At 49.5% G+C, this 11,610-nt stretch overlaps 1 protein-coding gene across 1 annotated transcript in view; it reads right to left on the reverse strand.

Annotated features, from left to right (window-relative positions):
* Positions 1 to 1,962: 1,962 nt before the first annotated feature.
* LOC102428656 (histone-lysine N-methyltransferase SMYD3) overlaps positions 1,963 to 11,610 on the reverse strand; it is a gene marked incomplete at its 3' end in the record, with an annotated part of 399,438 nt that continues 389,790 nt past the window's right edge. The window contains exons 6-7 of the mRNA XM_006104118.2: positions 3,782 to 3,849; positions 1,963 to 2,065 (exon numbers count right to left, since the gene is read on the reverse strand). Of these exons, the coding sequence (XP_006104180.2) occupies positions 1,963 to 2,065; positions 3,782 to 3,849 (171 nt within the window). The remainder of the gene's footprint in view (positions 2,066 to 3,781; positions 3,850 to 11,610) is intronic.

Raw genomic sequence — 11,610 nt, forward strand, 5'->3', positions numbered from 1 at the left:
TGCTGGTAGTTTCAAACCGGAGGCTGAGTCTGTTCACCTCTGGCTGTGCCTGTAGGACGCCTCACCCATCACCCAGCAGGTCCAGGCCGGGGAGTGTCCAAGCCACAGACATGGTGCCTCCTCCCTCACGGGGCCTCAGGCTGGTACTCACATCCCCATGGCACATAGGAAACTGGACGGGCCCTGATGAGCAAGAAAGCTGCAATGCAGAGTTGATGCTGAAATTACCAAATTTTCTAAATTTACTTGTTACCCAATTTAACGACAGCAAATATTTGCACAATGAAAAGGAATGACCCCTCGTCACCAACCCCGGCATGCCTTGCCTCATGGTTCTCCTTCTCCCCTGCCTCTGCCCAGGGGTCAGCTTTAAGGTGCAGGATGCATTCAGGGGTGGGGAGGCCTCAGGCCTAACTGAGCGGACGCCAGCCTCCTTCAGTGATGCACAGTCCTGCACAGTCCACAGGTGTCCCCTGGATGTCCACCGGGCCCCCGGGAGAAGCACAAGCTTGTCCAGGGAGGGCTGAGGGGAGAACCTCGCCCTGTGGAGAAGCTGCTTGGACAAGTACCGCGGGGAGAACATCCGCACCTGCAGGGCCCGATGCCGGCAGAGCCGCCTTGTGTGGGGCGAGAGGAAGGGGTGGTGCTTGTCTCTCCAGAGATGGAAGGAGAAGGGCATGAAACAGTAAAATAAACACCAAAAGACGAGGTGTGTTTGCGACTAAGTGAAAACCAACCAAGGAGAATGCCTGGCAGGCAAGCCTAGAAAACAAGATGTCAGAAAATGTCTCCTTTGTTTCTGAAAATGCCAATCATTTCTAACCTTGATAAGCAAACAGAATTTTGTTTAAAATTTAGTAAAACACCACCATCGTCAGCATCAGCACCATAATCATGATTATCAAGGACAGCAGCCACCCCTCAGAACTAAACTAAGTTGCTGACAATGGACAGGTTCCCTTTCTCAGCCGCCTTGAAGCCGTGTCCGGCCCCAGAAACAAATCTCAGTGCCCCACCCCCACCCCCCACCCCCGCTTGCCACCATATTGCTGACAGAGCTCCCGAGGGCCTGGTGCTGAAGACGGGAAACTCACGAATGCCTTTGTAAGCGGCAGCTTATTCAGTGGAAGATCAGTTGCAGGGGAGTCTTATCGGGCCAAATCCTTGTCTACATCAAATACTTGGGTTTTACTGGCCGAGTGCTGTATAGATGCAGTAAAATCTTATGACCACTCTGTCTTCCTCGCAATAAACATCCACTTTAGCAGCTGGGAGGGGAGAAGGAGACTGGGTTCTCCGCAGCGTCCGTATCCGTAACCCAGAGTTCAGGTGGCAGCTGCGCAAGCCCAGTGCCGGCGCGGGCAGCAGCCGGGAGCAGCCCATCCCAGACCCTGGCTTCTGAGCGGTACCTCATCAGCAGGGGCTGCCTGGCCGGCCACACAGGGGAGGGTCAAGGCCAGGCCGCTGCCGGAGGTCACGGCCCTGCTTCCCTTCGCACCTTTGCCTGAACAATCACCAGACAGGCCGATAGTTTGTAAAGGCCCAATGACAACCTAAAATATTACAGCTGATCTGCTTTCTTAATACAAGTGAAAGGGAGTCACCATGGAGATGTGAGGAGTGGCCCTGAGATAAGCAAGCCCCGGGGGCTCATGCCATGGAAGGATGAGGACCAGCTGCAGAAACATGAGGCATGAACTGTCGTGTGTGCAGGACACACACACTGTCGCGCACACACCTCTCACACACATACACTAGGGACCATCACCATCCAGGAAAACGGCGACTAAAAGTCAGCCGGGCTATAACCTGGAGAGTAACGATGGGGAAGTCGGCCGGGCGGAGGCGGCGTGTTTTCTCCTGGGCAGGACAACGAGAAGCTGTCCCTCGGGCACCAGTGTCAGGGAAGGACCAGGCTGGGAGGGGCTTGGGGGGAAAGGAGTGAGAACCAGGGCTCCTTACCTCCTCTCCAGCCTGGATGTCTCGGACGGCGCGTAGTAGGAGGTGGGGCCCGTTGAACACGATCGAACAGTTGGGGTCACAGCTGTGATTGAGCAAAGACATACTGGAGGAAAGAAGAAAAAAGGGGAGACCATCACAGCTCAGCAGAGTCCAACATCTACATGCAATGAATACAATTCACTTGGGGGAGGGGCTCAGGCGAGGCTCAGGGCCCAGCAGGGAGCCTCGGGGGCGCTCACAGCAAGGCCACTAGCCACTGCCTCGTCACTGAAATCTCCCCGGGATGGAGGCTAAGTGGGGACGTTTGTTAATAAACACGTTTTCTGAGTCCTCTTTGGGGGTGGGTGGGGGTGGGGAGGAAGCGGTTGTCTGCTTAGGTACCAGGCAGTGAGACAACCCGATATAAAGACGGAGAAGACAGCCGTGCAAGCACATCCCCACCCCCGAGACAGGTAATGGGACACGGCCGTGTCCCTGCGGCCAGCACAGCTGACCTTCCCACGGGACCTCGTCTGTTCAGCCCGGGAGGAGCAGCCCCCTCGGCTGGGGCGTCGCAGCTACTATGAGTAATAGACCTTCCTCCTCAACAGACGCTGCGGTTGTCTTGCTAACTGGACCCGGTGCACCCTGGGCCTGGCCAGTGATTTCATCTCCCTGCAGGTGGCTTTTTTACCACCCGGGGAAGGGACTAGATTGAAGCTGCCTTCATATCTGACAACACTTAGAACACCTGCCCGTGAGCCTTTACATGTAGAAAGCACTTTCTGAGCAGCTGAGCATGTTTATCAAGTTTGATCACGTGATCGTTCTTACGCGGGGCACTCACAGGTAAAGAAACGACACGTGGAAGTGAGGTGACTGCCCCAGGACTCAGCTAGTGAGTGGGACTGGACTTGAGCCAGGCGTCTGATCTCAGAGCACCTGGCTGCACCCCTCTGCTCTCCAAGGCCAGCGCCAATGGCCCTGCGGTCCGACACTTGTGAGATGTAAGAGAAGAGGCGGGATTCTCAGGTTCACAATTAATTACACAGTGATGAGGTTTGTATTCGGACCCTCATGGCGTGACACTAGGAGTGACGGAGAGCGTGTGGGGGACAGGCTGGTGGCTCAGTGATAAAGGCCACCTCAGTGACGGCCAGTGTCCGGCCTCCTGGAGCCCTGGGCTCGAGTGAGCTGAGCCAAAGGACGGAATGAACGGGTGGTGCAGTCGGGGGCCTGGTGAAATGACCCAGTGTTTCAGCCAGGAGGCTGGGGAGCGGGAGGGGACTAACCAACCTCATCCTGACGCGGTATTGGCACCCACAGCCCCACCTTCTAACCCAAGTTCCCGGGAAAGGAATTCAGGTCTGAGGGCTGCCTCTTGGCTAACACCACGGTGACTGTCAACCTTCTGTCGCCCACGGCACACATAAACCGATTACTAAAATTCTGCGGCGCACCAAAAAATCTATTTGTTGCCAATCTGACAAAAAAATATAATTTTGATTCAGCCACACTAGACGGCTATGGTTGTGTAAGCTGTTGCCATTTTTTAATCTGAGAATCGAAGGGAAAAGAGGTCAGTGCCCCTGACTGGTCAGGTGTTGCATGTTCTAAAAATCCTTGAGGCACACGGTTGAAAAGCACTGCCACAGCATGTAACGTGGGGTTATAGAGTTGTTTTCGTTAAACTAAACATTTTCCGTTTTCTTGTAAATTATCATCGGGTTTTAAGCCTGGCTCTCCAACTAGCTGCTGCAATAGCCTTTCTACTGCCCCCCAAAGGCTGGGGCCCGGGGGTGGGGATTAAAGTTGCTTCTCCCAGAGAGAAATGCCATACCTGGGGTACAGGCCCACGCCGACCTCCTGCATCTCCGCGTTGCAGATGGTGAAGGAATTGCAGATCAACTGCAGAAACAAGGGGGACAGTGGGGTTAGCAGAGTCACCCAAGAAACTTCTCAAAATAAACGCGGGCCTTTGACTGGCAGCTTTGGCGAGGTCCAAGCCAAACCCGGATGCTTTTTCATCTGCGAAAGAACATACCTGGGCAGCACGTAAGAGCATATCGGTGGGTGAGGACAGACATACCAACATCCTGTAAAAAGCCAGGCGCCAGCCAGCACCGGGCCTGGGGTTTCCGTGTGCCCTCTCCCGTCAAGTTACATATGTTTTCTTAAGTTGATTTCAGAGGCCACGGCCAGACATGGCGCAGCCAGTGGTTTCTGGGGGTCAACACCAGAAGCGGATACCCTGGACAAGGTTGGACCGCCCAGGGCCGCAGCTCCCGGCCCACAGCGGACAGCAGCCCCGAACCAGAACATGGGCCGCTGCACCCTGTCTTCCTTGCATTTGCCAAAGGGAATTAATTACTTAGGAAGCTTGTGTACAAATTAAAAAATTACAGAAGGCTGAAAGGCACAGGGGCTTTGAGAGCTGGGAGGAAGGCCTCGCCGACGTGCGAGCGAGACTGGGCCAGCGCCACTGGGCTTGGAGGGCGCAGTCAGGGCTGGAGGCAGGTTCCTGCGAAAGGACGCAAAGTCTAAGAAAGCGCGAGTCCTGAGACTCTCCCTCTGCTCCGAAGAGCTTTTTATGAAATCCAGCGCAAGCTACACGATTTGGCATTTTTCCTCCAAAAGTCTGACAACGCTGCAGTTTCTAATCGGGAACTAAACTGGTGTACATACACATATTTTAAACACGCTCTGGCTAAACTGCTTTAAAGGCATCTGTTTCACATTAAGTTGAAACAGTGTACTGCCTATACTTTTTTATGTATAAAATGGATGGTAAAAATATAGAACAAAAAAATCCTGTGTTTTCTTTTTGAAACTTTAAACTTTTAAAAATGGGTATGATCTTTTTGGGGGGTGGGATATGAATACTTTTTTTTTGTCTTGTTAATCCTCACCCGAGGGCATTTTTTCCATTGATTTTTAGCGAAACCGGCCAGGGCTAATACATATTTTAAAAGTGTAATCAGGAATTTAACTGAAGCAACCCACCAATGAAAAACCAGATCAAAGAGATCTAATTTGCAAACTTTCAAATCAAATGAAAACTGAATTTTTTTCTGAACTGTGAAGCAAATTCAAGGTTTTTACAAAATAGGTCTATACTGATGGAATTATTTTTTTAAGGGGCTACCGTGTTAACTTAGCTGTCTCTTCCTCCAGGAACTTCACCTGATCCCCAGATGTAGCTGACTTTAGAGAAAAAAAAATTATCTTTCTTGTTGAAAGTATTAGAGGTGCCCCTCCTCCCAGGCCCTCACCTTTTAGAGCATGTATCACACTGGACCATTACCCACCCGTTTCCTGGACACCATACACAACTAGACTGTGAAATGCCCAGAAGGCAATGCTAGCGTTTCACTGACCACTGTTCCCGGGTCTCCCACTGTGCCCGGCACATGAAGTGACCAGCACACATTTGTTCTGATAGATGGATGGTTACATGGGTGTGACCCTCAATATGCCCAGGGGGGTTGGGGGTGTCATTATCCTGAACAGGATGAGAACAGAAACAGAACACAGGCGCTGTGAGGGGAAGGGGACGCAGTTCTGTGCCACGAGAAGGAGGAGAAGTTCATCGTCCATCTCTCTTGTCCTTGGGCACCAAGTCTCTGTATGTCCTGCTCATACCACTGCGCATCCTTTCTCTCCATTCTAGGTCAACTTTTTCACCTTCTTTTCCGTCAGTTCAGTGGGTGGGATGGCAATTTTATCCACCAGAAGAACACAAGGACTAGTTTGATTCTCTGCTTAAAATTCCCAGAGCCTCACACATTGGGCACAAAATAAATATTTGCACATGAATAAAAGAATGAATGAATAATGATAGCCCCCATGTTTCTCTCCTCCCCTTCCATTTCTCTTGCATCTTTCCCTTTTATTCCTCATTTTCTTTCCTTCTTTTTCTTTCCCTATTTTCATTATTATCAACTTGCCACCCTCATCCCTCATTCTGCCCCACTCCACAATATGAGTGGGACATTTTAGTTTTATTTCACAAATCCTAGACAAGTTCCTCATTTGTATTATTCTGAGAGGAGTTATGTGCTAGCGTTCCTGCGCTAGTGAATAAAAATTTTAATTTACCTACTCTCACTTCCATTAAAAACATCGGTGCCACTCAGCACTATCTGAATTAAGGACACTGTACAGGGAATCTTTGTGACAGATGTAGCTGAAGCAATGTGGACATGAGGGCACTCTCGGGGTTTTCTCTTTTAAATGAGAAGACAGGTAGACAAGTCTGTATGTGCTCAGGTGAAAACATGAAAATAATTGCTCTTTGTACCAAGAAATGAAATAATGGAAACACAGCCCAGAAATAAAAGTTTGAACAGTTTTTCAAGCTACTGTCTTTGTATAAACAATTTTCCTAGAAAATTGCATTTAGGAAAGTATATAAATGGGATTACAGTAGCCCTCAGTCCTTGGTTTTGCTTTTCAAGGTTTTGGTTACCCATGGTCCACTGTAATCCAAAAATACTAAATGAGAAATTCCAGAAATCGACAATTCACATTTTAAATCTCGCACCTTCCTGCTCCATCCCGCTCCGTCCGCCCAGGCCCTGAATCACTTCTTTGTCCAGCGTCTCCATGCTGCATGTACACCCGCCCAGTGGTCACCTAGTAGCCGCCTTGGTGATCAGATGGACTGCCAGGTGTCTCAGGCCACGTTCAAGTCGCCCTTATTTCACTACTCATGGTCCCAAAGCGACAGAGGAGTGAGGCTCGTAATTCGGATATGCCATAAAGTGCTTCTTTCAAGGAAAAAAGTGAAAGTTCTCAACTTACTAAGAAATAAATTGGATGTTGTGGTTGCTAAGACCTACAGTAAGACCGATTCTTCTAGCCATTAAATTGTGAAAAGGCTAAAGAAATACGTGCTAGCTTTGCTGTCGCAAGTCAAACCGCAAAAATTGTAGCCATAGTGTGCGACAATTCTTAGTTAAGATGGAAAAGGCATTAAACTTTACAATAGGTATGTTTGTGTAGAGAAAACAAAACCTAGTATATCAGGACTCGGTACTGATCCTGGTTTCAGGCATCCAATGGAGGTCTTGGAACCTACCAAGGGGGCTATTGTCTATAATAATAAAAGCATAATATGCTAATTAGATCGGGCAGCCGAACAACTTTCTGGATGTCATTCTGGACATCCTTTTGGACTAAGCCGTGGCAGGAGGGCTGAGGCAGAGGCGGTTAGGGGAGATCAGGTAGGCAGGCAGAGTGGTTAGGGGCGATCAGGCAGGCAGGTGAGTGGTTAGGAGCAAGCAGTCCTGGATTGTAAGAGGGATGTCCCACAGGCTTGGGCCTAACCGGCAGTCAGACATTCCCCAAGGGGTCTGGGATTGCAAGAGGGTGCAAGCCGGGCTGAGGAACCCCTTCCCCCGCCCCCTCCCCCGTGCACTAATTTTGTGCACTGGGCCTCTAGTATTTAAATAAAAAAGCAATTCTTTCTGAAAAGTAAGCTTGAGTGTTACCTTTAAAATATTTCTCCTGCCAGGATATTAAAAAGTCATATTTACTCTTCAAAATTTTTCCTTCAAGATCATCAAAAGCCTTTGTAACTCTGCAGCCTCTCTAGATGATAAAAACCTAGTAGGCTAGTACAAGGCCACTGAGCCTCTGTATTTTGTGTAAACAACTAAAGTGAAATTTAAAATATTCTATGAACAAATTCTTTCGTCATTTGGTTCAGATTCGAGGTCCAGAAGCTGAGGCTTGGGTTCTGAGGTTAAAATTCTCCTGTAATAATTAATACCAACACTCAAGGGGAATATTTCAGAGACTTGTTTTATATTCGTGTTTAAATTTCACGTGCTCCTCTAATTTTCTGAACCAGAAGCCTTTTTTTGTAGCAGTAGGTAAACAGAAAGATGACCTCCCCCATTACCTTGAATGGCAAAGCTACGCAGCCCTCAGAACACTTACAGCCAGTTCAGAACACGGTGAGTGGACACCCACAGAACACCGTCCCCTTCAGCCCCTCCCCCAGTCACTGGTGTTTACAAAGAGCCTGCTCTGTGACCATGTGGCTTTAGCTGGCTTCTAGCCTACTTCAAAGATTGCTTTGTATTTCAAATATATATATAAATTTTAAACCATAAAGAAGGGAACTCAGTTTCTGAACATAAAGTTTCCTCAAAGACCACCTGCATCTCCCTTACAACTTCTCTACTTAAAGCATAAGTAGAGTGACTGTTCCGGACACAGAACCTTGGACATGTAGCTTATGAACTAGAGGGACTGAATGTACATTTTCAAAAGGGAATGTGCTACGTTTAGGCTCATTAAGCTCTGTGTATAGAAGGAAAGAACGTAGGGAGGGTTGGCAGGTATGAAAACCAAAAGGAGAGGTTTTCATTCAAAACTAGAGGCCTGATGCACAAAATTCGTGCAACAGTAGGCCTTCGTAGCCACGGCAGCTGCCTGGATCCTTCCCTCACAGCCGCGGTGGCTGCCTGGATCCCAGGGCTGCAGCCCAGGCTTCGCCTGGAAGGGCGTCCGGTCTAATTAGCATATTATGTTTTTATTATTATGGATAACTGCCCCTCCCCTGACTCCCAGAACTCATCACTCTCTAACTTGACGAGCACAGTGAGCATTTCAGTCAGGGCCTGTCATTCTCCTCTTCTGGAGTACGACACTGTATTTAACACAGCACCTTCTCATAAACCTTAAGAGATTCCAAATCTTACCTCCTGGTCTCTCCCGTGAGCATGGCACATACTCATCCACCTTCTATGACTCGGGTTGGGCCTGCCCTAACCCCGCCCTCCTCCGCTCACTCATTTACCGTCTTTCCTGGCCCTACAACCAAGGTTTTGCAATCTCCGGCCCAAGGAACAACGGGAGGATGGGAGCTCAGGACTGAAGAGGCAGCATTTCCCAAAGGACAACCCACCAATCCCAGGATTCGCTCCAGTGTTTCTAGAAGGGTCACAGCAGCAAGGGTGGCTATGGCAGCCTTTCAATTTTTAAAAAATCAATAGCTAAAGCAATTCCTGTAACATGTTCTCCTTCTACCAGGAGTAGCAGGAGTGTCTCCGTGGGCACGTGAGCGGCCTGAGGAGGTGGGCAGCCGACGGAGCTCCCCTCCCAGACCCCGGGGTCTGACGTAGACTTCCCAGTGTGGCTCAGATGCTATTTCTTTTGCAAACAGAATGGGCCACTGGTTAAAGGCACTAAGCAAGGATGTGGGAAAATAAGGTTAAGGAGGAACATAAAAATGATAATTCTCTAACTCTGACTCAAGATGCTGCATATAATGACTTTTATGTGGTTGAAATTCTTGCCTCGCACCTCAAAATGTCTCTGGTAATTAGAAAATGTTAGAAAGTGAACACATGATGGGTATATAGTCTTATTTTTAGCAGATGGCATGAAACTGTAAGTCTCCATTGTATTATTTGGATGTGCTTGCACCTCGCCACCGAGAATCAGAAGGCAGAAATCATGACATCTGGGCTGGCCTGTTGCTTAGAGAGTAAATGGTGAGAATGGTAAACATCAGGTCATGAGAGCCATTGCTCTCTGAGGCCCAAACCAGAATATTCATTTACAAATAATGCTTTAATTTAAATCAAACTAAACCATGTACACAACTTGTTAAATGGGAACATTTAAAATCTCTCTTTATCTTATACGACTATTATTTAAGATTTTGCAAATGGCCTTTATGATACAAACTAAGTAAAAAATGAAGTAAAAAAGTAGACTTCTTTATTTTTATTGTCCCATTAGCAACATACTCGGGAATGCGTCCTCTAGACCCTGCCGCACCCCCACCCCCATATGTCTGTTTCCAGAGTGCCTGTCATAATTCACGCTGTGGTCACAGACAGGGCGCACCATTCATGCAGAATGCTCAATGATGACCTGCCAAAGCTCAATCAATATCAGGGCTAACTTCATGAGTCAGGGAAGAGGCATCATAAAAACGTGCTTCTGGTTTAAATCCTTCCCAAGGTCAAACGCCCAAATGTTTGCAGAGGATTCACAGAATGAAGCCCTATGAGGTAACAGGCTTGCGTTCTACAAGCCACCCCATGTCCATTTCTCTAAGGGCTCTGCCCTCGGCTGAGTTTATATCTTAAACAATCTTCCTTGATAATAGGAAGCAAAACAGGAACGATAGTGGCAAATCCGCCCACTGTTCTCTCCCCGAGGACACGGCCCGCCATTCCGCCTCCTGACAAGTCACCTAAGAAAAGGGCGCTCACTGGCCGTGCCTGTCCAGCAGGGCCCACTGTTGCTTTCCTCCCACTCCCGAGGCTCAGAGCCCTGGGATATTCCTACGCAATTCCTTACAGGATCTTGCCTAGGTCTCCATAGCTCTTCCTGAGTCTTTAATTTCATCGAGCCATCCTCCTATTCAAACAGTTTATCATCGCAAGGAACTTAACTGTACCCCACGGGTCACACTTAGAGGTTCTTTCGTTCAGCTTGACTCTCCAAAAGTGTTCTCTTAGGTCAGTGGTCGGCAAACTGTGGCTCGCGAGCCACATGCGGCTCTTTGGCCCCTTGAGTGTGGCTCTTCCTAAGCCTTAGGAGTACCCTAATTAAGTTAATAACAATGTACCTACCTATATAGTTTTAAGTTTAAAAAATTTGGCTCTCGCCCTAACCGGTTTGGCTCAGTGGATAGAGCATCTGCCTGCGGACTCAGGGGTCATTATGCAGCAAAAAACAACAAAAAGAAAAGCTCTCGTCATGGTCTTCTCTCTCCCTCCTTTCCCTGTCCCCTCCCCATTCCTCCTACAGCCGACTCTCACTCAGTGGCCCACACAGACCAGGCTCCGGAGCAAGACAAGTGTGAGGTGAGAACCCGCCCTCAGTGACCGAGACCAGCAGGCGAGAGCGGCGTCAGCCACGACACCCCACGCGAACCCAACTGGGGCCGAGGGTCCAGCTCAGCGGGGGCGGTCAGGGCAGCCCCGGAGGGGGGATGCCAGTGGGGTACCTGGAGTCTGGAACCCCAAGTTTAACTCACACTTCTCGTTCCTTATGTGACATCGTGGGAAAATGCCCACCTAATCATAGATTCTAAAATGTGCGTCCTTAGGCTGAAGAAAACGGCACAGACTTAACACCTACACGCACCACTCTGCCTCCCAAGGGTTGAAGGTGGCGACATCACAAAACTGAACAGAGTGAGAAGGACAGACACAGGGTTTGGCCACGGCCTGTGGAACGAAACACCCGCCACATGTCTTCCTCTGTTTGAAGGAAGACTTGCAAACCTCAAAAATGCGCCCTGTCCTCAGTCCGCATGGCTGGAAGAGGAGAGGAGGGGGAAAGAGGGCCGCGTTAAAGATGAAAATACCGCAATGCCATTGTTTTCTCCCAAGAACCAGAAAGGAGGGCCCCTGCGGTGGTGTGAGCCTGAGGAGCCTCCTGGGGGGGAGGGGGGCTGGGCTGCTGGGAGCCCACCTGCCCGCAGAGCTCTCCCTGCCATGCACTGGGGCCATACCACACACCCACTGTCTCCCCGCAGAGTCCGGCCCTCCCTGAACCCCGAAGGTCCTGCAGGGAGGGGCCTCCATGTCTAAGGAGCCCCATTGTGAAGTGCTTCTCATCCGTGCTCTCGTCCGGGCCTCCCGCCCCCCACAAGCCGCGCTGGCAGTCCCATGGGGCATTTTCAGGACAAGGACAGGA

Source organism: Myotis lucifugus, unplaced genomic scaffold, assembly GCF_000147115.1.
Source record: "Myotis lucifugus unplaced genomic scaffold, Myoluc2.0 scaffold_543, whole genome shotgun sequence".
In the NCBI taxonomy this organism is placed as follows: domain Eukaryota; kingdom Metazoa; phylum Chordata; class Mammalia; order Chiroptera; family Vespertilionidae; genus Myotis; species Myotis lucifugus.